Here is a 26331-nt window from a genome sequence, read left to right on the forward strand (position 1 = left end):
CACTCACCTTCTGCCGTGTGACAGCCGTAAGATTAGACCAGCTGCAGGTGGAAAGGGAGCCAAGGGAGCTTACTTGTCGCCCTGCATAGCCCCCATGTTAACAAGGTGTGTGATGGTCTGGGAATAGTTCACGGTCAAGGGGCAGGGCGCACAACAAAAACAGACTTCACATGTCAGGGCAATTTGAAATTTGACGAAACTAATTGATTCATAGTAGTAGTACCATCGTCCTGGATAGCATTTTGTTTTTATCTGTCTGCGTCATAGCGTAGCTGTTCTGCCTCGGGCAGATGTGCCGTGGGAAATGAGTCTTTCTGTTGTAAGACGTATAATATGCAAAAGGGTATCCGGACCAGAGACTCTGTCATTTTATACGCCCGCTGCGTCTCTGGTCGCACAAAGAATAAAAAGCAAGATTTGGCTTTGAAAACGAGAGAGCCATAAAAAAGGTGGATGCGAAAGCAATATGCATAAGTGTGTATGCGCCAATTTCCGAAATTCCACATGCCTGTGTCCCGTGCGCCTGGAAAGTCGAGTGAAACAAGAAAAAAAGGACCTTTCCGAACCAAAACATAAAAAGAAAAGAGAGGAAGAAGGAGAAGAAGAAAAAGGCCATAATGTCTGCGCACGCTCATATGCTGTATCGTTCATAATTCCAAAACCGCCGCCGCCAGGGCATTCAATCTTAATCCTCCCAAATCGTTTCCAAGTCAATGTCGCCACGTCGTTCGGCACCGCAAACGCTCCATCGCTTCCGCTTGTCTTTGGAGCCAAAGGCCATTGTGCGACCGCGAGCCGGCAGATCCAGGCCGCTGCCCCGTCCCTTGGCATCCGATGGGTCTCCAGCATCCGATGCCTCAGCCGCAGCCTTGAGCTGGGCCTGTCGTTCGGCTTCAAGCGCCTCCTCCTCCGCGTCAGGAGAGTCAGGGATGGTTTCCAAACTCGAAATGCTAGGGCTACGAGACCTCAACGACGTCGGCGTTGAAGGGACCGAGGAGAGTGTGCCATAGCTACTGGAAAAGGGATCGTATGCCTTGTAGAGAGATGAGGAGCTGGAGGTTGGCGTGCTGGGCAGAGCCGGGAGAGAGCCAGTGCTCGATTGGGAGAAATTTCGAATTGGCGACGACGTTCGCCGTGCCCGAGTCAGGGTCCCATTAGTTGAGGCACCCAGGACGGGAGAGCCACTCCGGTCAGCAGGCAGCCGGTCGTGGTCGAGGACTGAGGTGCGCACGGGAGACGTCATGGGAAACGCTTCATCCACTGGTTTTCGCGGCGTGCGAACTCGGCTGGGGGATTGCGCAGGGCTGGCAGGGCGAAGCTGTGGGGAGAAGAGCAGGTGGCCGGAGCCAGTGACGCCAGGCATGGACTGCGTACGGCCCATGGGTGCGGCGCCAATGCTAGCAGCGGACCGCGAGCGCATGTGCGAAATGCCGGAGAGAGGAGAGGTGGTTCGGGGGCGGTAGGGAAGGGTGACCATGGGCGTCCAGGCAAAGGCCTGGTTCGACGTCGGACTTGGGTCGGTGCTGCGTCGCAGGTTTGGCGGTTTTCGGGCAATGTCAAGGTCGAACGTGGAAAGCGAGTGCGGGCTGTTGACGCGGGCCTTGGGCGGCACAGCGCGAAACTCCTCCATGCGCTCAGTCTCGGGGACGGGCTCCATCATGATGGCCTGTCGAACGTTGCATGCGGGAAGCCTGCGAGAAGGCGGATGGCCTGTGAAGCAGCCCTGCTGCGCGAGCGCCTAGGGCGAATCTTTGTGGGTTGAAATGCGGCGGCAACTGATGCGAGAGGAAGCTGCATACGGCACGGAGAATGCTGTTTGTTGTGTTGTGTTTATCGATGGACGCTGCCTGGGGGGATGGCAGAGAGATATAAAGTATCAAACGGTGGAGAGAGATGCGGTATCAGGTAGGTGGATATGAGGCCGCTCGGCTGAAGCAGCGCCGGCGGCTAGCTGGGCGACAAGGCTGAGCTGACACAGAAGTGCAGGCGCGACGGCGTCGCCTCTCAGCGTGTTTGTGAAAGGGCCCAGAGGTCGAGGGTTGGAGTTGGAGTTGAGGTTGGCGAAGCTGGGTTGCAGCGGAGCAGGCACTGCCTTTGGCCTTTAAAGAGGAACCGACATTCCTGTCTCCTGAGACTAGGGTGTAAACACCGGCAGCCGGCCGAAAAAAACGCAGCCCGAGATAACCGGGGTGATGGCGACAAGAGGGATGATGGAGACTCCGAGTGCGGTGAAGAATCAAGAGGCGGGAAATGCGAGCGACGAAAAACCTGGCAAGATTAACGCCGCTCAAAAGAAGGGGTCTCTCTGGGGGGAGGCCAAATTCGGCTGCGGTCTGGCGCGGAGAAGGCGCTTGGCCGCTGTGGTTCTGGCTCTGCAGCGCTTACGGTGTTCGTCGCAGATGCCAGGCCTAGTGTCTGCGCTGCACTGCGCCGCCGCGCATGACTCGCCTCTGCAGAGCAGTAGCAATGCCTGATCTGGGCAATCGTCAGAAGGTCTTTGCTTCAGAAACCAGGCTAAAATAGCAAGTGTAGACTACCTACGGAGTTACTATGTACTAATGTCTCTGATACGCCACACTGGTGACGGAAAAATACCTGGTAGTCGACTGAGCAGTAACCCGGAGGGCATTTCGTAGATTGACAAATTCATGCAAGACGCATGGCAATGCAGATACTAACAAAGCACAGCTGAAAAACACAGAATTTTCATCATTGCCACTATGGATCACCGTCGCGGGCTGCCCGGCGCATCTCGCCATGCATGCCCATTTCCATGTCCATCTTCTTTATTACTCAGCTGTGGCACAAACTCCCAGCGGCTACTTTACTATGTTTGTTCAGGCGTCAAAGAACTACATCAAGCCCTTTCGGTGATAGAGGCGCGCCTTCTTTCCCCAAAAAAAATTAGGGGACCTTGTCAAAATCTGTCAATGAGGAGAAAAGGTTTGCAATGTCATTTCTCGCTGTCGCCGGAAACGGAGATATTTTACATGCACACTTTATAGGGAGCAAATAACTCGTTTCTATACCGTAAATCGCATCAGCATCTAGCAAGGTATTAGAGTAGACATTGTAGAAATTCATCCAGGTTCCTTTGCTTTTGTTTCTTTTTTTTTTTTTTTACGCTTTTGGTGATCCTAGCATACATTAAATTCTTGCAGGTTCTATATCGATTAACAAAGCCGCTGTAGATGGAGATTCGTTGATTAACCTATAACGTGGAAACGAGAAACGCAGTCTGGACCTTAAATTAATGCAGTCCATCTGCTAATACTCGAGCAAGCTGCGAAAAGCATTACAGAGCATGTAGAATCTTACTAAAAAGTCCCATGTGAATTTAATTCCACGAGTGAGACGACATTTGAAGACCCTACCCTGCACGCAGCACCGAAAGACCCTGTGACGCGACTCTGACCCACCCTACTAGGCCAGCCTTACTCCAGCCTTTCAATGCTCAGCCTCGTCAAGAACCTCACTCAACAATGAGCTCCCCCGACGAGCTGGCGAGAGACACGCCTCCGCCCTACAAACGGCGAAGGACCGGCGACACTCCATCCTCACGGTCTAGCTCTCCCGATGTGCTGGCCGGCGATCCACACGACTTTCTGCCCCCCAGGCGGCTGTCGCAGCGCGGCGGCGGCCTGAGCAAAAGTCCAAGCAAGCCGCCGCAATATCTCGATGATTTCTCTCGCTCGCAGTCGCTTTCGCGGCCGCTCTCGGAATCTGTCCGTCGATCAAGATCAGCATCCAGCTCCGGCTCAAGAACGCGCTCACAATCACCCGTCCATTCGACACGATCTCCAACAAGATCCCCTCGCTCTCGACCGCGCTCGCAGTCCCCCACGTCCTCAAACCAATCACGATCAGAATCCTTTTCCCCAGAACCACAACAGCCCACTCCCACACCTCCACGAGAGCCGCTCAAGCCGAATTACAAAGCTCGACTAGCTCTCCACGGACACACCAAAGCAGTCTCGCAAGTGCGCATCTCGCCAAATGGCCGCTTCATCGCCTCTGCCTCTGCCGACGCGACGGTCAAAATCTGGGATGCCGCCACGGGAGCTCATATGGACACACTGGTTGGCCACATGGCCGGCGTGAGCTGCGTGGCATGGACGCCAGACAGCAACACGCTTGCGAGCGGCTCGGACGACAAGGCAATCCGGCTCTGGGATCGAGTGACCGGGCGGCCGAAAACGACGGCGCGGAAATCTGCTGGCCAAGAGATGGCGCCGCTGAGAGGGCATCACAATTACATTCATTGCTTGGCTTTTTCGCCAAAGGGCAACATCTTGGCCAGCGGATCCTACGACGAGGCCGTTTTTCTCTGGGACGTACGAGCAGGACGGTTGATGAGAAGTCTCCCCGCTCACAGCGACCCGGTTGCAGGCATCGACTTTTGTTGTGACGGGACATTGGTTGTGAGCTGTTCTACCGACGGATTGATGTAAGTTTTAAGCGCCAAACAATTCGGGAGATATCTGCTCAACTTGCTAATACTTGTCTTAGCCGTGTATGGGACACCTCGACCGGCCAATGCTTACGAACTCTTGTCCACGAAGACAATCCCGCCGTAAGCAATGTATGCTTCTCCCCCAATGGCCGATTCGTCCTCGCGTTCAATCTCGATAACTGCATCCGCCTATGGGACTACGTTTCTGGAAGCGTCAAAAAGACTTATCAAGGCCATCGCAATGAGAAATTCTCCATCGGGGGCTGTTTTGCCATCCTCCACGGTGAGGCATTCGTTGCCTCTGCCAGCGAAGATGGAGATGTCATACTCTGGGACGTCAAGAACAAGGAGGTACTTCAGAGAGTACAGGGTCACAAAGGAGTGTGCTTCTGGGTGGACGTCCACGGTGAAACGATGGTGACCGCAGGACAGGACGGCTCAATCAGAGTTTATCGGCATATCGGACCCTCAACGGAAGTGAACGGGGATGGTATGAGGAGCCACTCGAAAACCCCGAATCAGGGCGTGCTGCAGGGAGAGCTGCCAATTCGACAAGATGATGTTAGGCTGGAAGAGGCTTTGAGTTGACGGAGGCTGCACTGGAGCGATGTATTACCACGGCGTCCTCATTGCTGGTTTGGCGTCTCTTGTTTACGTTAGAAGGCTTTTTTTATTGCAATACTGCTATGGACCATTAATACATTTATTGCAGAGGATATAATGAGAGAATGACTATTGATCAGCTATGTAGTAGTGCTAATATGCATTCTCAGGATTTAAGCTTGTAGCCTGCGCAAGTAATTCTTTACGATATTGTAGACAACCAAGCTAATCTCTCCTTTTCTACGATACTTTTGAAACCAAGTAGGACGTACCTTGGTACTGGAATATCTGCGCCGAATGAAGAAATGGGAATGCGAATTGCTATTGTCTCCATTTTGCTATTACACCTATCGCTTCTACTGCGTCCAAACTCTCACAGAATTTGCGGAACTTTAATGGATAGCAGGGAAATTATGGGTCATATGAGAGAGTATCAAGTTCGGCAAATTGAAAACATCAATTTTTGTTCGAATGAAGGCGTATAACCCCGTAGTTGCTAAAATGGACGCCTTCGTAGCCAACAAAGGAAAAACAGTAGACAATCCACAACGTCGACATAAATAAAGCCTAGTCCAACATTGTGGCCGCTTTCTAAAATGGCGGAATAGACAACTCTAGCATCTCTTTCTCTCTTTCCTGTCAAAACCCTCTGGGCTAAAGAGTGCCGCAGCATACTGTCTATAGCATTATCTAAGTTTTAATGGAGAAAAAGAATAGTAACGCTGGATCGGACGAATCCTTTCCTGCAACGACAGTGGAAGAAATTATCAAAACAGAAAGGTGAGGGTCATTTCTCTCACTGAGGGGTAGTTTGCTACTATCTACATGCACTACTCACGCTTAGGTATAAATCTAGTAGGTGTATCTTGGTCTAACATTTTGTACCTCTAAACTCGGGACATTAATTCCATGGGGATAGTACATCAAGAAAGCCACCTGAGGCCCCCAACCCAATTATCGTCGCTGAACCGCCGCGCACGGCATGGGGCCACCTTAGCGAAAGTCAAAACAACGACCTACGCAAGCTTTGTAAAGATTATGCTGAGCAAGATGCAATTAATACAGCAACAATGGCCCTTGAAGAACACCAGAAGTACTGCGAAATATTGGTTCTTGCTGCATTCACGCTTGTCGGCGTCCCAAAAGAACTGTAGGAACCTTGTTTCGCAGCATGCGTGATGAAAGTTATGGAGACAAATGCCATGAAAGCAACGAAATGGTCGTCATGGAGTAGATACCGAGATACCCACGAAAAAATGAAAATCATCGCAACTTAAGCAGTAGCCAGAGGCTACTATATACTGAACGCAACCAGCGTTATTGCAGCAATCACCGTCAAAAATTTGCGCAAAATCGTCACAGACGGAAAAGACGAAATCATCACACAAATGCTCGAATACAAGACATTCGACTCCAAAGTACTTTGATGGGAAGCAACGTTGGGCGGTTAAGCATTTCGCCATATCTGCAATTTTGTTCTCAGAAAGACGGGTTTCTAATTTTAATAAAAGTTAATCCACAGGCTACCACTGCAATAGCAGTGATGTTGAGAGTCTTAGTCGTTGCTACGGTGCCAATTTGAGACGATTCGTTCCATTTATTAGGTCTCAAGTATAGCGTATTAGCTTGGAATATCTTGATTTAAGACAAGAACCCACGAATATGGCTGGTATCGAACTTCTAATATTGGGAATCCAAAGCTGGCAGAGATTTTGATTGTCTCTATCGAGCCAACGTTACGGCATCCTTCTTTAATATTAGATTTGCAGGACATTAACAAGATGAAGAACTAACACAATATCTTCGAGAGTGATGCAGCAATCAATCTTGCTGGAGCGAACGTCAAAGATACGATATCAAAATATTTGTGCCGAGAATTAGTATCAAATGCTAATGTGTGCGGCGTATATAAGATTGCCAGCCGCTATTAAACGGCCTGTTATACTAGATTACACCCGCCAAAAGCGCCGCCATTAAGCTCTTTGCTATATTATTTGGTAATTCATGTATTGTCGGTAGGCATTTCCCTGTTGGCGAATACCACGAGAGCTGTATTCTCATGAAATTAGGTACAGCCATCTTCTCCATCCAGCTCAAAGGCCAAAGCCGCCATATTCCGTTAATATGGTGCCAAAGGAGACGGACTCGGTGGATAAGAGATAAGAGGTCTGCTGAAGAGAGGGAGTAGAGGTGCAGTAGAGGTAGTGGAAAATATTAAACACCCTTTTCTGCCTATTACTTTCTGAACATGTAAGTGGCCAAGCTCTAATTTATACAATTTGATTAATCCTATTTATCCCGCTGTTGATTCTAGATATACGGCGGCCGCAGCTGCTGACTATGCATTTGTAAATGACCGCCATCTCTTACCGCTTGATAAATCCTGGCTGAAACTTGTAATGCTCCAAAAGCGAACGATTCACGTAGAGCCACTTTTTCCTCCTCTTGTTTAAACTTGGTGCCTAAGAAATAAACTTGAAAATAACAATGCAACCGTAAAAGCAAATACTCCACTCGGAAAGCAAAGGCGTAAGGGGAGACGGACACTTTTTCTTCTCCCTTAATTTTTTTTTTGTTTCGTGGCTTTCTATCTAATGCCATACTGTAATACCTATTTCACTATTCAAATCACCCTATCACTGCTGTCCACGGAATAATACAGCACAGTAACCATGCGTTGGCTGCATGTCTAAATTGGCGCAATCCTTTCGGTGGAACTGCATGAGAGTTGAGTGTAAGCAGCAAATAGCATCGCAGGCTAAAGTTCGCTATTGCTTTTAGCCCCTCCAGCCTCGATAGTTCGGGGATTTCCTATTTTAGAATGAATTATGATTGATGCAACGGCTGACAGGTTGTGACCTGAGAGTGGAGATGTGGGCTTAGATCTCGAGACGGGCCAATGTCCCCTTTAAAGTTAACAGGCAGGAAATATAAGCGGTTTGTTGCACAAGGACAATACGAGTTACAAACCAGGCATATCCATGTCCCGTGCCTGAATGAATATGAAGGGGTGCAGTGCAAGCAACTTTGGTTTTTGTGGCACAAGGCTTCCTAGACATTTGTTTGCTTCCAGAAGTGTTTGCTTTTCTCTTTTTTTTTTTTTTTTTTTTTTTTCTTTTTTTTTTTTTTTTCTTGCCCTACTTGAGTCTAACTCTCAGCCGCCAGCTGCCAAGATTCTACTAGTCGCGTTCTATTTTGTGTATACTATCGCTGATCTGAGACAGAATCTTCGAGCTGAGCGGAAGCTGAAGATAAGCTGAGAGAGAGGCTCGTACCTGTGGCTGAGGGCCGCTGTTTTGCATCATTTCCGCCCTGCCAATTGCGCGATATTCTCGTGCGCACAGGGCGGTTTAGGAGGGGCGGGAACATGAATTTTTTTCTCTCTTCCCGTTCCTTTAAACGTAGTGCCCGACAGCGCACACGCATGCTTGAGCATTCCAAGGTTTGCGTGCGCTCGCCACCGACTCGGGGTCGATGAACCAACGTAAACGTGCCTGAGCCGCTGTGACTCTGCGACGTTATTCAAGCCATGGGGCTAGAGCTAGACGCTTGGCCGTAGCGTCGTATCTAGAGCACCACAGCCCTGTCGTGGCCTCCCCCATAGCAGCCAATCAGCGGCACGGATTCGGCGATGCAATTTTAAAATCGACCACGGCCCCCCTCAAATGTCTGCAGGAACAAAATCTAAGGCCAGTGGGCGCATCCCAGGTCCTTGCTGGCCGCGGGACGTTACACGAGGAGAGAAATGACTGCTGCTGCCGCGCCACGAGTACCCGAGCTGCTGTGGATGGACCTCTGTGCCAACAAGGAGGTAGACGTAGCAGCAGTTACCAGGAGCGATACGATGGCAAACCAAGTGCAATAGAAGAGTCAATGCAAAATACCCAGCGCCGAGAGCACAAATATAGAAACGCGTATCTATCTACCTGTACATGTACAAGTGCCTAATACGTTCGGCGCATTGCGACATGCCTCATCCCGGCACCTGGTAACTCTAAGTTCTCGGCCAGTCCAGGTACACGCACCTCTTCTGGTAGCCGCCGGTGCACGCTTCCATGGCTTGACAGGGGTCTGTCCAGAATACCCCCTGTCGTCGTGAAACCCCAAGTCATCACATTTACTTATTATCCCCTCCGCCCAGCTCATCAGATGCTTTTCCCTCTTCTTCTCTTTTCCTCTCACCCTCATTAAAGGCTTACACTCCTTAAGAAAGCTTTTGCAGTCCATCCATTTGTCTTCAAGACAAACAGTCACTCTTTACTTATTTGCTGTTTCTTTTCTTCATTCTTTTTTTCCAACAAGTAAAAAAAAAAAACCTTCATTTCAACCGTCAAGATGCGATTCACTCTGTCTGTTCCCGCTTTCCTGGCTCTGGTCTCCTCGACCTTTGCCCAGACTGCCGACTTTGACCCCGTCAATGTCCCCAGCTCCAACCAGATCATCAACGCCGGTGCTCCTTTCACCATCGAGTGGCAGACTCCCGCCAAGTACGCCGCCGACACCATCTCCATCCAGCTGATTGGTGGCCCCACTCAGGGCACCCAGGTTCCTCTCGATGTCATTGCCAGTAAGTTGCCTTGCACAAGAACAAAGAGAAGAAGAAGCAGCCGAGTGACTAACCTCGACATCTAGCCGGCGTTGCCAACAAGGCTGGCTCATTCGTTTGGAACGTCCCCGCCACCCTGGGCACTGATGCCTTCTACGGCTTCATCGTCAGGTCCGAGAACGACCCCAGCATCTTCCAGTACTCCAACCCCTTCCACATCAAGGCTGGCGCTGCTCCTCCTGCCAAGGACACCACCACCATCACCACCTCCACTGGTGTCAAGACCGTCTCCCTGGCCACTCAGTCCACCTCGGCGCCTTACTCTCCTCCCGTCGTGACCTCGGCTCCTTACTCTCCTCCCGCCGTCACTGACGTTACCGTCGTCCTCAACGCCACCACCACCGTTCCTTGCAACGGCACCGTTGCTCCTCCTACTCTGACCGCTCCCACCACTCTCCAGAGCGCCACCCGCCTGCCTCCTCCTCCTCCCAGCTCCCCTGTCTGGGTTCCTCCTGGCCAGGCTGCCACCACCACCTGGGCTGCTCCCTCCGGCACCGCTGCTCCCTCCAACCCTCCCAGCACTCCTCTGCCTCCCCCCACCAACTCTGGTGCTCGCGTTGGCGGCAGCTCCCTTGCCCTGGTTGCCTCCCTGGTCGTGGCCTACTTCGCTCTGTAAGCGGTTGATGATGGAAAGATGTGGACGCCATCGGGGGTTTTTGGCGGGCCGTGGTATGACGCCTAATTTCGTCTGGAAGGGCTGACGGCTCTAATCTATTTTATTGTTGATTTGCACATATTTTTTTTTTTACTTTACTTGGAAAAGGCGAGGAAGATTGGTTTCGGTTTTGAATCTCTCTAGATAGAAAGCGCAGGGCACGACGTCTGTTTTTTTCTGGGAACCATGTTGTTTTCGATGTAGGATATCTAGCGCCTGCGCGTCAATAGATTGGTTCTGTCATTAATTGATAATGATTTTATGAGCTCTACTTCGTATATGGTTCCAACCAAGTTTACTATTCAATTTTACTCTTCAAACTGCCCTGCAATTTGAGCCGCAAAGACAAATCTCAATGTGCCCTGTGTGTTGTCTCACCACTGACCAGTAAGCTGGAAACCACGTCTCACATCTGGTGTCTACATGGGCAACCCGTCCTTGAATGCCAATCGCGAATTTCCCAAGATGGATACAAGCGACGATCTGCCTCTTTCCCTAGCAAACCCGGTGACGAGACATGGAAGCGGCTTACATGGATAACACTGGGGATTTTTGGCGACGAACGACCTCAGAGGGCAATTGATCGGCAGTGCTTCGTCCAAGACAATGACGCACCATGAAGAAGCGGATCGACGGGCACTAGGTATCTGCACGGACGCGGGCGCGTATAACAACAATGTAGCTAGGTTATATGACAATTGACTCAGATGTCTGGGTCTGGCCTTTGTCTGATAGTAATCCATTCTTACGCCCCGAAAAGCTCCTGTCAGACCGAAACAGGCCCAGGAGCTGTAAGCCCTTGCATTGACGGGGGAAAAAACAAACACCCTGTGCGGCAGTTATTTTTCTCCTGCTGACCTGCCTTAGTTGGCCTAAGCTTGACGTCGAAACGAAACGCCGTCGCGTTTGCGCTACGCGCATTTATTGTTTAAAATGAGCGAAAAGGGGGAGCGCTAAATAGAGTAGCATCAGAGCTACCTGTTCTCCCGGGTGTGGCGCAGGTTGTTTAGATTGGCGGAGAGAGTGTGTGCCTCATTTAAATAAATATCGCCGGCGCGAATTTGCACTTCCACGAAGTCTTCCATTATTAATATTCATGAAGACTGAGGTGACGGCGGCGATTGGTCTCCCAGCGTGTCGACAATTACTATAACTTGATTAAGTAACAGCGTAGCCTACCGCAGATGCTGCATTTGTGCGCGCATCGCGTGACGCAGGAGAGGGTTGCCTGCTCAATGTGAGCCGCTATGCTGCTGATGACACCCATTACTATTCATTTAGCTCGGCGCCAGAGAAGCACGTGTGTTGGTAGGTGGAATGCAGTAAGAAAAGGATTTAGGAGGTGAGGCTGAGCATCTGAACGTCATCTTTCTATCTGTCAGCTTCGTGGTGGTTTACTGTATGTCGGTCTAGCATCTCTTAATCGGCAGAATAGCAGCCAGCAATCCATCTCCACGGGTAAAGCTGCCTCGTGCGCATTTGACAATTTGGTACTATCAATTTACTGGTCATAAACCAAATTTAGTGAAAAGCTAAAAATGTCGCTGCATTGATACGACTTGGCACTTGCTATCGACAGCTCATCTGCAGACTGCTGGTGGTCACCATGCTACATGTACAAGATGCTGTCCCGAGTATTGGGAGAGACTGAAACTATTGTATTTCGACAATAGAAACCCATGTGGTACACTCACATGGAAATGTTTCGCAATGGGAATGCTTCGAGATGCTGGGCCATTGTTGTTACCCCCGCATAGAGTGCATTCCTGTGCTTCATCTGACTGCTGCATTTTCCTGACTTGATACCTAATTTTCTATTTTTAGAGAAATCACATGTAACGTAATTGATGTAGGTAAATATATCTGGACCCCTTTACACGTATATGATTCAACCTGCATGTGGCATTACTGTATAAGGAACCGCGATCGGTCAAAGCACGTGCTTGATGCTCTCGACTAGCCTTATGAACATGCACACTCCTCATTGGAGAACAAGAGTTTATCATGAAAGCTAGACCTAGGCCGGCCTCCTCATATAAATCTCTTAGTGATCTATGTGTATCTACGTGTGCAGACACACTCAGTTCCGGAAAGGGCGCCTCTGCAATTGCTTATTCGCTGGAGCTCCAGCTCTGCAGAGTGCCTTGGGGCGCTAGTCCTGAATCGGCAAAGACAGCTTTGGAGGGGCAGCCTGCCGTAGCTCCGGCGCCGGCAACGGCTGTTATCTCGAAATAATTTTTTTTTTCCCTCTTCTCATTTGCGAGACAGAATGACGTCCAGATGTCAATCCCTCTCTTCAGAGTGTGCCATAACCTAGGCATTGCTTGTCGCTCGTCTAGATCTCAACTATCACACCGCCCATTGGACAAATTGCTTGTAGGGCTGCCCATTTCCGGCCTCACGGAGCCAGTTGCGCTGATGTCATAAAGGTTCCGACTTTGGTGGGGTCAAAAGAAGTCAAGAGTCATCGCCGTTACATTCAGAGGTGAGAAATTCGGTGGTTGTATGCTGAAGCAAGCTCTGTGCTGACACCAATCTCCCGTATTCTGTCCATACAGTTATTCGACGATGGCATCTCAAGTAGCTCCCAAGACCTGCAAGGTCATCACCGCCGAGACCATTGCCAAGAAGCTCCTGCTCGAGGTCAAGGAAACCCTTTCCAAGGTCCAGGAGGCTGGTAGCAGTGCCCCAACCTTGGTGGCATTCCTTGCAAACGACGACCCTGCCGCCGTCCAGTATGCCGAGTGGTCCAAAAAGACCTGCGAGGAAAAGTGAGAATGCGAAATGCTGCCGTGTTGCCGCATCTACGTGATATGGTTTCTAACAGCCGAATCTAGTGGCTTCAACTTCGAGCTCCGCAGAGTCGACAAAGACCTCCTTGAAGAAGACATTATGAAGGCCAACGAGGACGACGCGGTCGACGGTATCCTCGTCTACTACCCCATCTTCCCCAAGAACCCTACCCACGATAAATATGTCCAGGAGACCGTCGATCTCACCAAGGACGTCGAGGGATTGCGCCACAGCTACCTTCACAACATGTATCACAACATTCGCTTCTTGGATCCTCCCGAGAACAAGAAGAAGTCCATCCTGCCCTGCACCCCGCTGGCCGTGGTTAAGATTCTGGAGCACCTCCAGATCTACAACCCCATCCTCGCTTACGGCAACCGTCTGTTCGGCAAGACCATTACCGTCATCAACCGCTCCGAGGTCAATGGTCGCCCTCTCGCAGCCCTGTTGGCCAACGATGGTGCCACCGTCTACTCTGTGGATATTACCGGCGTACAGCTGTTCACCCGTGGCCAGGGAATCAAAAAGGTTCGCCACCAGGTGGAGGAGAAGGAGGGCTGGGGTCTGGAGCAGTGCCTACCTCTGAGCGATGTCATCATTGGAGGAGTGCCTGTGGAATCATACAAGGTTCCCACAGAGCTTATCAGAGACGGCGCCGTTTGCATCAACTTTTCTTCTTTCAAGAACTTTGATGGAGTCGCTGTCAAGGAGAAGGCTTCCATCTATGTGCCATCAGTTGGAAAGGTCACTATTGCCATTCTGCTGAGAAATCTTGTTGTAAGTGCAATATATCGCATCTCTCTTGAGATATCACAGTGTAAGAGGAAAAAAAAAGCTAATTATTTGATAGCGTTTGGTTGCGAACCGCCCCCCCAAGGAGGATAAGAGCACCATCCAGGCCCGAACCGAAGCTTTCGTTGATGAGATTTGATTGCGGATGTAAAGCAATAAACCAAAACCGTTTCTCTTCTTTTTCTTTTTCTTTTTCTTTTCTTATTCAACAACAAAACAATAGCATATCAACGAAGTGTCAGGAAATAAATGATCAAAACGACAAAAGGGCGAGGGAAGGAAAAAAACACTAAAAGGCGGGAAAATGAATATCATAGAATATCGTTCAACACTCTGTAGAAACAGATTCGAGTTGCATCTAAATGAGAGTAAAACAGGGAGCTCTATAACCATCAGTACATGGCCTATTATTATGCAAACTTTTATTGTTCTAATGAATGTGATGCTCTGCGAGAGTCCTTGCGTTAAGATGGTACCAATTGCCATTTCGATCAACAAGCAGCCTTTTCGTCTCCGATATGCTCCCAGGCCGCTTTGGCACCATTAGGCATGACCATACGCTGACACTACCTCTCTCTTAACATTTTCTCATTAATGATGTGTGAAATGGCATTGCACCAATTAACAAACATCCAGAAGGAAATAGCAGTTATTTTCAAAATGGGTCATCATCACTATACCGCATTCCATCGCAAACTCGACAATGGATAGCCCCAGAATAAAACTCTGTTCTAATCAAATAACCAGTGGGAGCTGGTTTATCCCCAACATCATGCGGGGAAGAAACAGCAATCTATAATCTTTCGAGCTAATATAGTGTCCCTGTTGCTTTTTGTTATCTCTACTGTCTCTACTACCTACCTAGGTACCTAATGCTTCCATGACATGCTTATTCATTTGCTACGTTTGTGTTCTTGTCCCTTTTAGAAGAAATGAACATTGATTCGTGTAGATTTAGAGGTTGATCATGTAATAAATACACATAGCTAAGCCGAACGACGTCGCAGATGACTGGCCAACTCGTTTTACGCCCTCTTCTTTGCTCCACTGTTGGTACGAGGACCTCAAAGAATTAGTAGTACACACTCATTTTAGTCTTTTTTAGTATGGAGATCAGGCACCGTTTCTTTCCACGTATGTATGGACCTGTACCACAACAAGCAAGCATGTCTTGCAGAAGCCTTGGAGATGGTAGACCCAGCCAGTGGGGCCGAAAAATGACGCGGCTATGCGAACCCAAAATAGTAAAAGAAACTCTGCGCAAAGAGGACAGAATTGCTGCTGCGAGTGAGCCGCAGATCTCTTACTGCATTGCTGACTTGCAGCTCAACCAGGTACTGCTACTATTTTAGCAATACGGTGCATTACGCGGCATGGATAAACCGTGTATCTGGAACAAGAGGCCAATAGACTAGTTTTGCACGGCCCCGGGCCAAAATGGAGCACAGCGCGGCGATTTGCCGGGTCTTGGGGTTACGAGCATCGGGTAAAATTAGTATTATGCGGCCCTCCACATGACTAATTTCGCAGCTTTGCCTCTCCCCTTGTGTTATTCCTGCGAAAGAAGGGCAAAAAGGAAGACAATACGAGGGATTGAATGGTGATGGCGCCGTGCTTGTAGCAAATAGGTAGGACCAACAATGCTGAGTGCCTACATGCTGGCGTTGCCACGCTTTCTTCATCGGCGGGACTGCAGTAGTGGAGTTGGGTTGTATTATTGCGCCGGCAAATACGGACACTATGGAGCACATGTTATTTCGCCTTTGCGAGCGGATATGGTGAAGAGAGAGGGCGTATGGAGCACCGGTATGGAGTACAAGACTCTGTATCTTTGTATGTCGTGGCACGAGGCTACCTCCTGGGTGCCTTATTAAGCGGCCACCTATTTGGTATACCTACCGCTGGAGATACCATCACGCGGCATGCACCCGTGCAGCCAATTACCGACATGTGCTTGCACCGCTGCAGATGTACATGTAGTACTCGGATGTATTTTTTGGGAAGCACCAACAAATCGTTGCATCTACGTCGTTAGGTCGAGGATTCGGCCAGTCCGGGTGGGAAAAAAAAAAAAAACTTGAGAAAGAAATACCTCTTCCACAGACAACACGCACCTCATCTCTGACACGCCGGGTAGAAGAAACAAGCAAACAAAACAAAACGCCCAGTCAATTTCGACGCATAAGAATCGACCACCTAGCCCTCTTTGAGATCCGCGCCCTGAATAGCCCCAGCGCGCCACAGCGCCACCCCTCCAATCCAGCTAGATGAGTGGCCCTTTTGTGGCCGTTCCTGTCAGACCAGGCACTCATTCGACTTTTCTGCGGCCCGGGCCTCCAGGCTTGCATACCTTGCCTCGGGCGGGCAGGTGCCTGTAAATACAATAGTGCATGCAACTTGCAGCGCAGTTTCTGGGCGTCAGCGACACTCTCGCTCTTCTCGTGACAACCTCTTTTTTCTCTTCTACTGCTTTTTCTGGGTCCTCTTTTCCCCTCTAATTGCTAGACGACGATCCAGACCGAAGCTCCGCTCGCTTCAGAGGTTGCCGGCTAGCAGCAGCATCGATTCAGCCAAAACCGTCCGTCGGCCGCTTTTAAAGTCGCTCCTTTCTTGTCTCGCGGCGCGCCCTGGTCCACTCTCGCATCGCGGAGTTTTTGAACATCTCTCCCTTTTCGTAATTCTATTTCGCGAGGCTGCCAGGGGCTTAGCAGCGCGCGAGCCCTGAATCCCAACTACACTCGTTTTTTTTTTCTTTTGTGCTTATTTTTTTTTTATTTCGTTCTCGCTGCTCTGGATGTACCTTTGTTAGACGCTTGGGCAGCAGAGTTTCCGTGACTTGTCTTGCGCCAGGCGCGGAAGAATCGAGGGACTGCAAAGGGACAGGGCACAGCGAGAAATACAGCCCGGCAAGGCGCAACAGAACAACGGCGACTCGCTTTCCTTGAGCTTGGGTCCAGCCAGCCGATCAGCCATGACGCTGCAGTCCATTGTCACGAATCGCTATGACGGCCAACAAGACGCTCGCGGCATGGCCGTTCCGTATCCTCAACCCGCATCTCCAACCCTGACTAACCCGGACATGATCTTGCCCGACTACGATGAGCCCGACACGTACCGCGGCCGGTCGCAGACGGGCCCGTCGCTCTGGAACAGCGGGCACCATATCGAAGACGGCTTTCAGTTCACCCAAGACTTCTACGCCAATCCCAACCCTCTGACAACGCCCATCATCTACGGCAATGGAACCATGCTTTCAGACATTGGCGAGGTCACAGAGGTGGAGAGCGTCGTTGGGCCGATTCCCTCGCGCAATGCGTCCAAGCGCTCGAACCACAGCTCGGGCGACGAAGGCCCGTTTCGAGCATCGCTGACTGCGGGAAAGAGGTTTATACAGCAGCGACACCAGCAGCAGCAACAACAGCGCCAGCAGCAGAATGATCGCGAGCGAAGAATGTCCACCGATTCAACCAGCACAATTGGCGCAAACGACGGCGGTGCCTTCATCGATTTCGACGATTCGGCGAGCGTGGGCGGAGACAGCATATTTCAGGGCGACGACGAAGAGAGTATGGCGTCCGAGTACGTGGAAGGAACAGCCGCCTCACACCACTTACGCGCCTATGACCCGACGGCTAGGCGGAGACTGAGTGATGATGGGACTTCTATCAGCAAGCGAGCGGAGCAGATTCTCGCCAATGCCAAAATGAGACTGACTGTAAGCTTTGCGCAAGGAACAAAGTGAAACCCCCCCTTTTCTTCGAAAGAGGACTAATGAGCTTCTTTGCAGCATATGGAGGACAATCTTACCCGAGCAAGAACCTTGAGTTATTCATCTGTATCCGACGGCTCAACACCATCGCCTACCATGGGAAGGGCCGCTTCAGCACTCCGTAGGCCAGATGTAACATCAGCTGCGACGAATCTATCGAAAACGGGCAACGAGAACGGTGCAATTTCTGGGTCTTATGGAACATCAAAGGTGCCGGGCTATACACAGCGGTCTGCTAGCGCTCTTGGTTCTGCTGGTGGTTATCGGCGGCCTTTGCCTACATCCAGAAGCATGGACGGCCTGGGGAGCAGCGCTTCGACTCAAGGCGCTCATGGGCATTTCAGCTACTATCAATCAGACACTACTCTGGAGGCTCTGAATGGGAACGGAGGGCAGCGAAACGGCTCACGAACAACCACCTCAGCGAGTCCCACGCCGGGGGCCTATTCTGAGCTTGGGTTGACTCGTTCTGCTTCGGCATCACAGATGCGAGACCTTCAAGACCAACTGAAGGGCCTGAAAGGAAAGATATCTACCTTGAAAGAGCAAGCACGTGCAGATAGCATGAAGCGTCGCAGTCTCCAAAGCCTTCGTATGCCTAGTCCGTTTACCAATGCTACCTGGGAACCAAACTCTGCGGATTCGCGTGGTTTCTACAGCAGCGGAGAGGATACACCAACAACGGCAGAGCATGTCGACGGAAACATGAGCAATGGCGAGAACGAATATGCACGAAAACAGCCCGAGTACATAGCCGAGCCCATTGAGGAAGTGGAGGAAGAGGAAGAGGAAGAGGAAGAGCAAGAGCAAGAGCAAGAGCAGCTTCAAGAGCAGTATGAGGAGCAGCTTCAAGAGCAGTATGAGGAGCAGCACCAAGAGCAGTATGAGGAGCAATATCAGGAGCAATATCAAGAGCAAGAGGAGGAAAGTGGGGAAGGAGAGGGAGAAGAGCAGGGAGTCAGAGTGATCGACGAGCATCCTCTAACCCCAGAGCCTCAAGAAGACCATGAGCGTCTCGAGGAGAGCGAAACTCCCAAGGTTCGGACCCTGGCCAGCCCATTGGAAGTAGATCAACAAGAAGCAATCAACGGCCGCCGGAGCTCATCACCAGCAGAAAGTGTCGCTACTGAGTACACGGAAGTAGAGTCGAGCCCCGAGGCGGCTCGCGATGGCTATGCAAGCGAAGGCGAGGAATCGCTGTATCATGAATCTTTCCAGCAGCCCATCTCCCACGAAGACCGCGAGGACGCCTTTGATTATGAGCACTTCTTTTTGCACTCTGCTATGAGTACTATGACGGACCAGCGACTGCGCTCAGAAAGTGTGAGCTCGGCAGACTCGGTGGAAACTACACGGGGCCCAATTGTGTCGCACAGGCGGAGTAGCAGTGCGGATACGACAGCATCTGTGGACACGTTCGCAACGGCAACTGAGGGACTGGACAGTCGTAGCACAACGGCTCAGGGTGCTTTCAGAGTTTACACGGCGGCTGACTTGTTTGAAGATGCTCGGCGAAGACACGCCCATTCGTTTAGAGACTCTTCAGTGAGCAGCAGCGACGAGACTGCTTCTACGCTTGGGACACACCAGAGGAGCAGCACAATGACTACGCCTCGGCCAATGAGCAACAGTTCTGTCAGATCTATGCACCGACCGTCGCATTCGTCCTTTGAATCTATCGGAACGAACCGGAGCTTCCCACTCATCAACAAGACCAAGCTTAACAGTGGTATCTTAACGCCTGGCGGCTCTCCTGATCAAGGGCTGAAGAACAAGATTAGAGACTCGCTCTTGACCGATACATCGAGCATTTACAGCCAAACCAGCAGCAATGGGCGAGGCGGACAATCGCCAGCGCTTCAAGTCCTGTCCAAGGATGTCCAGGTGACTGTTGAGAAACTGGTTGCAAGCATCGGAAAGTGCGTTTTGGCGCTGGGTGAGCCTGACGGAGCTAATCCAGGAGGCCATGAATTATACAAGCGCAGGATCGAGATGGCTCTGCGCGTTCTCAACGGAGAAGCTGATATCCCTTGAAAAGGACCCAGACATTTTTTTTCTTCAATTTTTCTTTTTTTCACGATTGCGAATATTTGACTGCGTCTTTGAAGCGTATATGGATGAGACGCGTCGTTTGGAGATGGGATAGGGGGAGTGGACAACTATGATTTTAATGCTATTCCGGCGCTTGCTTATGCACGGACAGCTTATGCCTTCGATACCCTTTTCTTCTTCATGTTTTTTTACTTGTTTTATAATTCTCTTCGACTATTACTTTTTTATTTCTATTAATTGGCAAGACTGCCTATTCAGCGTTATGCTGCCTTTTTTTTTTTTTTTTTTTTCTGTTTTCCTTTTTCTTTCTTGGTTTGGGAGGCGGATTCTGCTTATTGAGACGATTGTGACGACTTGGCAGCGGAGGGAAGGGATTTTGTCTTAGTAAACGACTTGGCTTAGAATGCGAAAGGAAGAACCGTGAATATACCTGTTACCATTAGCCTTTTATCTTTCAGGAAGCTGCATGCACGTAATCAGTGATGGGTTCATATGATTTGGTCACGGCCCTTGAGGCTTCAAGTGCAAAGCGGCTAGTGCCGACGCTGGAGCATCACATGCCAGGACTGCGAGCAGCGAGAAACGCTAAAACCTCCAGCTCTCTTAGCACGGGACGCGGGCTAAATTCACGCCACCGCGGCGGGCGGGGGTTTTGAGAGAAAAGTCCCTGGAACAAGGACACGCAAAAGCCCCCAACCTTTGAAAAGAGGAGCGCTGAAGCAAAACAAAGAGGGCCGAACATCTCCCGATTCGAGCACATCCCAGCAACTCTGAACAACCAACGAGACGAGCGAGACTTGAACACACGGCCGGGACTGGACAGAGCCAAGGACAAACAGGGGACCCTTTTTCTGCTGCTATCTTATCACGGATCCTTGCTCAGTGATTATTTATTCTACTATTTTTTTTTTTTTTTCTTTTTTTATTGTCGCCTACCGGCTTTGAACAAACGCGACCTGCCTCTGTGTGCTTCCCTTTGTTGGCAGGCAGAATTGATACTACTGCTGCTTGAGCCCGTCGCATTTCACCTCGTCTTTATTCCCTTTTGCTGCCGACCGACAAAACCAACACTTTCAGACGATCTTTTTTACTCCATCGTTCGCTCGCAGCTTTATCCACAGATCGACAGAGCCAAGCGCTTTCCTAGGCAGAGTCATACATACATACAAAAACCACCAACAAACAACAACCATCACAACCATCGCCATGGGCGAAACCCTGACGACGCAGCTCCTCACCTCCTTCCTCCCCGCCGACGTCGTCGCCCTCATCGACACGCACATCCTCGACCCCCAATCGCCCGTCCAGGCCGTCAAGCGCACCGCCGTCGCACAGGCCCGCCGCAGCGCCGACGTCGTCCTCCCCGTGCTGCAGCCCCTCGTCGACCGCGCGCTGGCCCTCCTCGCCGAGCACCAGGGCGCGCTGGACATGCTCGTGCCGCTGGCGGTCCTGCTGGCGACGCTCGTGGTGCTCAACTGGGTGCGCAGGATCATCCTGTGGTGGACGCGCCTGGCCTTCCGGGCGGTGTTTTGGGCGGCCTTTGCGGCGCTCGCGGCGTGGGTGGTGAACAGGGGCGTGCTGGTCAGCGCGAGGGACGCGGCCGTCTTGGGGGCCAAGATTGTCGGGTACATGGCGGTGCTCAAGGACGTGTGGCTGGATGAGTATAAGCGGTATGAGGGACAGGAGGCGAGTGGAAGGTGGGATGACTATGCGGCGAGGAGGAGCAGTAGCAGTAGGGTGCTTAATGCGCAGGCGAGGTGAAAATGGAGGATGAGGGATGGATGAATGGATATAACAAAGAAGAAGAAGAAGAAGAAGAAGAAGAAGAAGAAGAAAAAAGATAAGAATAACAAAGTCATGAGGATATGATGAATGGGACATACGACGCGATCAGGCCTGGGTAGCATGTCACAAGTGACGGGGAAAGAGTCTGAGCAGAGGACAAGGGCGTATAATAGGGTCTTTTTTTTTCTTTCTTTTGTTTAATTTGCATCATTGGGAAAATCATTGTTCTTGTTATTTTTTACTATCTTGATAATTTCTTTTGTAAATCCTTTTCAAGAAGCAGCTAGACTCAGGTTCGACGTCCTTTATCTAAGCTGCACCAAATGCGAAACCACAAACGCCGTCGCTATGCAGATGTGCTCCCAGCCAATGTATCAAAGCCATTTTGCCCCCCCTTGACCATAATTTCTTTTTCCCATTTAATCAGCTTCATCATACTCCTGCTCGTCGTCGGGCTCTTTTGGATCTTGAGCTTCGTGGTACTGAATACAGTCGTCGATATGGCTGAGAATGCCCCCCACGCTGTCTTCGTCTGTGACATCCAGCTTGAGGTAGTTGATCATGCTGAAGCTCTCAATGAGACCAGCTACGGCCTTGTTGAGGCGACGGAAACTGGCGCCCTTCATGACCTGAGCCTTTTCATCAGGTGGCGCAGACTCATCATCCTCCTCGTCGGGGCCTTCGACTATTCTCCTGCTGCGCTCCAGAGGATCGTCTTCTAGAAGGGCAACATCGGGCGTCAGGAATCGCTTCAGGTCCTTCTTCTTGACCTGGTCCTTGATGAGGTCCATCTTGGACAGGACATTGATGTGGGGAACCTCCAGCATGAGCATGGCACTCATGGCGCTGAGAGTGCCGGCGAAGAATTTGGCCCTGTCCACAACGAAAGTGGCCTCGAGGAGATAGACGGCCGCGAGTCGAATGTCCAGAGAGCCCGAGTTGGTGAGGAACTTGACCAGAGTCGGCAGAATGGGGATGTGCGTATACAGCTCGATCTGGCCGGGCATGTCGATGATGATGAGGTATTCTTCCGTCAGGGAATCCAGGGCCTCGGTCAGCCAGTCGAGATTTTCCATGAGAAACTCGAAGCAGTAGATGAGGCCGCCGTTGGGGCCCAGGCCCACCTCTTCCATGGCATCTTTGAGGGAGATGAGCTCCTTGATGTCGAGGTCGGGCTGGTGCTCAAACGACTCGGCGGCCGGGTCGAGGTTGATGTAAAAGGCTGAACGGCGGTTGAGCTGCAGGTGGGTGATGAGGGCGGCGCAAAAGGTGGACTGGATAGAAGAGAAAAAGTCAGTGAATATTCACAAGCCAACGCGGTTTGGGGGGGCGTTGTCGCAAACGGCATATCGAGAGCTAGATGCAGGATGATTCATTCGTCGGAACCATATCGGGAGGAATTCCGATGTTCACCACCCAGGCAAGCATTGGCGCAAGCATCAGCATCAGCGCCAGCACCAGCACCCATGCTCTTCCGCTCGTTTGCTTCTCGATTTGTGCTTGCGCCGTAAGCTGGCGTAAATGAAAGGATGCCACATACTTTGCCCGCCCCTGCAGGGCCCATGATCATGGCGCCAAACTTGCTCATGATGGCGCAGCTGTCAGGATATGTGTGTATTCCCTTTGTTTTCAGTCTTTGTAATAGCAGCGTGGATGTAGTAGTACTATCTATGCCTGGCTAAATTTCGGTACCCGAAGAGAAGAAGAAAAAAATTATGACGGAGGCCCCTCAATCTGTTATCGACAAGAAGCTCTTCTTAGTGGCCCGCATCCAGCCCGAATGGGGGTCCAGCACATGCAACACGTTGCGGAAGCACTCGTCGGCGACAAATCCCCCAGGCGGGGTCGCGCCGAAAACAGCCAAGCTGACATGTACATGTACAGTGTAGGGAGCCCTGTGTGAGTTCTTACCCCCCCAGTACGGAGTAGTAGTAAATTGAAATCTTACAGAGAGCAATACCTAATACTACTAGTAATACATACTACGTACTTGCAAACTCCCAGTACAAACACTGTACAGAGTAGTGATACAGACAATTGCAGCGGCGATGGCGCAATTTCTGGCACGCAGCGCTAGCGCAGTAGCATCTCAGGAACGTTTTGTGGACTCGACTATTTTTTTTTTTTTTTTTTGGTTGGGGTGCAGGAAAAAGAAGGGAAAAGAAGAAAAAAAAAAAAAAGTGCCACACCAATACCGCGCAATTAGCACCCGGATGGCAGTCAAGCGAGATCTCGTCTGTCGACGAAGTCAATCTCTCGTGAGTCGCAGCAGTTAATTGATGCGACTTGGTGGGTGCCTCCTGTATGTCTCTGCTGGGTGTGCTTCACCAAATCCCATGTCGTTCGCATAAGCCATCCTGCCACTGTAGTATTCGTGTTCGCAATCCTAGATGACTCTGTTGCTCAAAGTGTGGGGCATCGGGGACATTCTCGCAGTGCAATTTTGCAGCGATCCTGCGCGTATCTCTATGGTGTAATTTCATCCAGACATGTGGGAAGCTAGTCGACGGCGCCCCTCCTTCTCCGACCGGCCTAAATAAAAATCTCGGAATCCGCCAATTTTTTCTCCCTCCCTTCTTCTCAGTCATTTCCCCTTTCATTCTTCTCTTCAGCGATTGTCCGTCGTCTTTGTCTCTCCCGCCCATTCATTGCATCATCCCTCTTTTTTCCCTCCACCCCTCTTCACACAACCGCCACAATGTCTGCTACCAACGGCATCCCCAAGTCGGGAACTTTCCTCTTCACCGTAAGCGCGCCCAATCCCCCTCTGCGCATCTGCAGCTGCTAATCCGCTCCTCCAGTCCGAGTCTGTTGGCGAGGGTCACCCCGACAAGATCGCCGATCAGGTCTCTGATGCCATCCTCGATGCCTGTCTCGCTGAGGACCCCCTCTCCAAGGTTGCTTGCGAGACCGCCACCAAGACCGGTATGATCATGGTCTTTGGTGAAATCACCACCCAGGCCAAGCTTGACTACCAGAAGATTGTCCGAAACACCATCAGGGACATCGGCTACGATGACTCCGAGAAGGGCTTCGACTACAAGACTCTCAACCTGCTCGTTGCCATTGAGCAGCAGTCCCCTGATATCGCTCAGGGTCTGAAGCTCGACCAGGCCCTGGAGAGCCTGGGCGCTGGTGACCAGGGTATCATGTTCGGCTATGCCACCGACGAGACCCCCGAGCTGTTCCCCCTCACCCTCCAGCTCGCCCACAAGCTCAACGCTGCCATGTCTGCTGCCCGCCGTGACGGCACCCTCCCCTGGCTGCGTCCCGACACCAAGACCCAGGTCACCGTTGAGTACAAGCACGACAACGGTGCCGTTGTCCCCATCCGCGTCGACACCGTCGTCGTCTCTGCCCAGCACTCTGCCGACATCACCACCGAGCAGCTCCGCAAGGAGATCCTCGAGAAGATCATCAAGACCACCATCCCCGCCAAGTACCTTGATGACAAGACCATCTACCACATCCAGCCCTCTGGCCTCTTCATCATTGGTGGCCCCCAGGGTGACGCCGGTCTGACCGGCCGCAAGATCATTGTCGACACCTACGGTGGCTGGGGTGCCCACGGTGGTGGTGCCTTCTCCGGCAAGGACTTCTCCAAGGTCGACCGATCTGCTGCCTACGTCGGCCGATGGATCGCAAAGTCCCTGGTCGCTGCTGGCCTCGCCCGCCGTGCCCTTGTCCAGCTCTCATACGCCATTGGTGTTGCCGAGCCCCTCTCCATCTACGTCGACACCTACGGCACCTCTGACAAGACTTCTGACGAGCTTGTCAAGATCATCCGTGACAACTTTGATCTCCGACCTGGTGTCATTGTCCGCGAGCTGGACCTGACCCGCCCCATCTACCTCCAGACTGCCAAGAACGGTCACTTCGGTACCAACCAGTCTTTCACCTGGGAGCAGCCCAAGCAGCTCAAGTTCTAAGTACTTGCTGCTACAAACTGCGTGCAGAGTATTCAACAATCTCTCTGCTAAATGATTTACAAAACGATGTATTTCACACGTCGATATTTCATCAGACACATTTAGGCGGCGTACGGTTCTCAACGAAACCTGGAGGCTTTCCCATGGGATTTTACGGGAAGGCGAGGTGGTTTCTGGCGTAAATTCTTTTTCCTTTGTTCTTTTTTTATTATACATATACCAGGGTCTTTGGGGGACACAACGGGGCGTCTTTCAACAAAGACAAAAGTTATGGGTTATTTGCATAGACAGCACAGGGTCACGTCTGCAAAACGGAAAAAATGCACACTTATGAGCTACGCTAATGATGGGTATAAACAAGATCTGCGTACCGGCGTTTTCGGGAACCAAGAAGAAGTTCAACATCTTTCTTCCCGAGTCTCTTGACCGAGCTGCTGAACATGCAAGTCAGTTGTCGGGGTTGGAAACAGGAGAAGCTGGTGATTATCGGAAAGATGTCATGACTTTTATTTAGACATGAGATTTGAGAATAGAGAAGCCCGATTAAGGCAAACATTTGATTATGAAACACCTTGTGAATGTCTTTATTGTCCTTTTATATACCACACACCTTTGTGTGATGTAACAACGAATATGTCAAGTTTTGCAACTATTATACGTAGTTCAAAAAGAAGAACAATATGTCAGATGGCATTGTCAATTTGCTATTCGCATCACTCCATCCCCATGTATATCCGCACCCCATGATCCCATCTTCGCAGTCTACCGCTAGGCCCCGCAGTGCTATTGCTATTTTGGTTACGGGAAAATGAATGAGTGTGGAGGTGGATTGTGCGTTGATGCTAAACCTCTTTTGAGGGGAATTTGCGCATAGTTGCTTCCATTATACATTAG

At 50.8% G+C, this 26331-nt stretch overlaps 11 protein-coding genes across 11 annotated transcripts; 8 read left to right on the forward strand and 3 right to left on the reverse strand.

Moving 5' to 3' along the window:
- Positions 1-248: 248 nt before the first annotated feature.
- TrAFT101_003919 (uncharacterized protein) lies at positions 249-635 on the reverse strand (the record flags this gene model as incomplete). The annotated part of the gene is made up of 1 exon (XM_066127024.1): positions 249-635. The coding sequence occupies one exon, from the start codon at positions 633-635 to the stop codon at positions 249-251; it is 387 nt and encodes a 128-aa protein (XP_065983132.1).
- Positions 636-685: 50 nt separating this feature from the next.
- TrAFT101_003920 (uncharacterized protein) lies at positions 686-1660 on the reverse strand (the record flags this gene model as incomplete). The annotated part of the gene is made up of 1 exon (XM_024903141.1): positions 686-1660. One exon carries the CDS (start codon positions 1658-1660, stop codon positions 686-688), a length of 975 nt encoding a protein of 324 aa, XP_024766307.1.
- Positions 1661-1855: 195 nt separating this feature from the next.
- TrAFT101_003921 (uncharacterized protein) lies at positions 1856-2474 on the forward strand (the record flags this gene model as incomplete). Its single annotated transcript, XM_066127025.1, has 3 exons — positions 1856-1905; positions 1987-2011; positions 2175-2474. The coding sequence occupies 3 exons, from the start codon at positions 1856-1858 to the stop codon at positions 2472-2474; spliced, it is 375 nt and encodes a 124-aa protein (XP_065983133.1).
- A 966-nt stretch (positions 2475-3440) lies between these two features.
- On the forward strand, positions 3441-5196 carry TrAFT101_003922 (uncharacterized protein). Its single transcript, XM_024901653.2, has 2 exons — positions 3441-4447; positions 4510-5196. The coding sequence occupies exons 1-2, from the start codon at positions 3483-3485 to the stop codon at positions 5039-5041; spliced, it is 1497 nt and encodes a 498-aa protein (XP_024766306.1). The 5' UTR covers positions 3441-3482; the 3' UTR covers positions 5042-5196.
- A 930-nt stretch (positions 5197-6126) lies between these two features.
- Positions 6127-6483, forward strand: TrAFT101_003923 (uncharacterized protein; the record flags this gene model as incomplete). The annotated part of the gene is made up of 2 exons (XM_024905760.2): positions 6127-6206; positions 6372-6483. The coding sequence occupies 2 exons, from the start codon at positions 6127-6129 to the stop codon at positions 6481-6483; spliced, it is 192 nt and encodes a 63-aa protein (XP_024766305.2).
- A 2680-nt stretch (positions 6484-9163) lies between these two features.
- On the forward strand, positions 9164-10654 carry TrAFT101_003924 (uncharacterized protein). Its single transcript, XM_024898954.2, has 2 exons — positions 9164-9623; positions 9689-10654. Exons 1-2 carry the CDS (start codon positions 9392-9394, stop codon positions 10276-10278), a joined length of 822 nt encoding a protein of 273 aa, XP_024766304.1. The 5' UTR covers positions 9164-9391; the 3' UTR covers positions 10279-10654.
- Positions 10655-12575: 1921 nt separating this feature from the next.
- Positions 12576-14308, forward strand: TrAFT101_003925 (uncharacterized protein). Its single transcript, XM_024898948.2, has 5 exons — positions 12576-12693; positions 12747-12802; positions 12876-13088; positions 13155-13887; positions 13961-14308. Exons 1-5 carry the CDS (start codon positions 12598-12600, stop codon positions 14039-14041), a joined length of 1179 nt encoding a protein of 392 aa, XP_024766303.2. The 5' UTR covers positions 12576-12597; the 3' UTR covers positions 14042-14308.
- Positions 14309-16359: 2051 nt separating this feature from the next.
- On the forward strand, positions 16360-20156 carry TrAFT101_003926 (uncharacterized protein). Its single transcript, XM_024901652.2, has 2 exons — positions 16360-17617; positions 17690-20156. The coding sequence occupies exons 1-2, from the start codon at positions 16874-16876 to the stop codon at positions 19703-19705; spliced, it is 2760 nt and encodes a 919-aa protein (XP_024766302.1). The 5' UTR covers positions 16360-16873; the 3' UTR covers positions 19706-20156.
- Positions 20157-20354: 198 nt separating this feature from the next.
- TrAFT101_003927 (uncharacterized protein) lies at positions 20355-21558 on the forward strand. The gene has a single exon (XM_024898902.2). The coding sequence runs from the start codon at positions 20930-20932 to the stop codon at positions 21482-21484; it is 555 nt and encodes a 184-aa protein (XP_024766301.1). The 5' UTR covers positions 20355-20929; the 3' UTR covers positions 21485-21558.
- A 58-nt stretch (positions 21559-21616) lies between these two features.
- On the reverse strand, positions 21617-23174 carry TrAFT101_003928 (uncharacterized protein). Its single transcript, XM_024898996.2, has 2 exons — positions 23049-23174; positions 21617-22782 (listed from the first exon to the last, which is right to left on the reverse strand). The coding sequence occupies exons 1-2, from the start codon at positions 23094-23096 to the stop codon at positions 21928-21930; spliced, it is 903 nt and encodes a 300-aa protein (XP_024766300.1). The 5' UTR covers positions 23097-23174; the 3' UTR covers positions 21617-21927.
- Positions 23175-24102: 928 nt separating this feature from the next.
- ETH1 (S-adenosylmethionine synthase) lies at positions 24103-26015 on the forward strand. Its single transcript, XM_024898912.2, has 2 exons — positions 24103-24254; positions 24310-26015. The coding sequence occupies exons 1-2, from the start codon at positions 24207-24209 to the stop codon at positions 25435-25437; spliced, it is 1176 nt and encodes a 391-aa protein (XP_024766299.1). The 5' UTR covers positions 24103-24206; the 3' UTR covers positions 25438-26015.
- The last annotated feature ends 316 nt before the right edge of the window (positions 26016-26331 follow it).

Source organism: Trichoderma asperellum, chromosome 2 (genome assembly GCF_020647865.1).
Source record: "Trichoderma asperellum chromosome 2, complete sequence".
In the NCBI taxonomy this organism is placed as follows: domain Eukaryota; kingdom Fungi; phylum Ascomycota; class Sordariomycetes; order Hypocreales; family Hypocreaceae; genus Trichoderma; species Trichoderma asperellum.

Excerpts from the sequence above, each read along its gene's own strand:
- TrAFT101_003926 (XM_024901652.2), top strand. The coding sequence starts at position 16,874 with ATGACGCTGCAGTCCATTGTCACGAATCGCTATGACGGCCAACAAGAC. Across the intron at positions 17,618-17,689 it reads ATGCCAAAATGAGACTGACT|CATATGGAGGACAATCTTAC; the intron begins GTAAGCTTTGCG and ends GCTTCTTTGCAG.
- TrAFT101_003924 (XM_024898954.2), top strand. The coding sequence starts at position 9,392 with ATGCGATTCACTCTGTCTGTTCCCGCTTTCCTGGCTCTGGTCTCCTCG. Across the intron at positions 9,624-9,688 it reads TCCTCTCGATGTCATTGCCA|CCGGCGTTGCCAACAAGGCT; the intron begins GTAAGTTGCCTT and ends CTCGACATCTAG.
- TrAFT101_003928 (XM_024898996.2), bottom strand. The coding sequence starts at position 23,096 with ATGAGCAAGTTTGGCGCCATGATCATGGGCCCTGCAGGGGCGGGCAAA. Across the intron at positions 22,783-23,048 it reads GCCCTGCAGGGGCGGGCAAA|TCCACCTTTTGCGCCGCCCT; the intron begins GTATGTGGCATC and ends TCTTCTATCCAG.
- ETH1 (XM_024898912.2), top strand. The coding sequence starts at position 24,207 with ATGTCTGCTACCAACGGCATCCCCAAGTCGGGAACTTTCCTCTTCACC. Across the intron at positions 24,255-24,309 it reads CGGGAACTTTCCTCTTCACC|TCCGAGTCTGTTGGCGAGGG; the intron begins GTAAGCGCGCCC and ends CCGCTCCTCCAG.
- TrAFT101_003927 (XM_024898902.2), top strand. The coding sequence starts at position 20,930 with ATGGGCGAAACCCTGACGACGCAGCTCCTCACCTCCTTCCTCCCCGCC.
- TrAFT101_003925 (XM_024898948.2), top strand. The coding sequence starts at position 12,598 with ATGTCAATCCCTCTCTTCAGAGTGTGCCATAACCTAGGCATTGCTTGT. Across the intron at positions 12,803-12,875 it reads CATCGCCGTTACATTCAGAG|TTATTCGACGATGGCATCTC; the intron begins GTGAGAAATTCG and ends CTGTCCATACAG. Across the intron at positions 13,089-13,154 it reads AAAAAGACCTGCGAGGAAAA|TGGCTTCAACTTCGAGCTCC; the intron begins GTGAGAATGCGA and ends AGCCGAATCTAG.
- TrAFT101_003922 (XM_024901653.2), top strand. The coding sequence starts at position 3,483 with ATGAGCTCCCCCGACGAGCTGGCGAGAGACACGCCTCCGCCCTACAAA. Across the intron at positions 4,448-4,509 it reads TGTTCTACCGACGGATTGAT|CCGTGTATGGGACACCTCGA; the intron begins GTAAGTTTTAAG and ends TACTTGTCTTAG.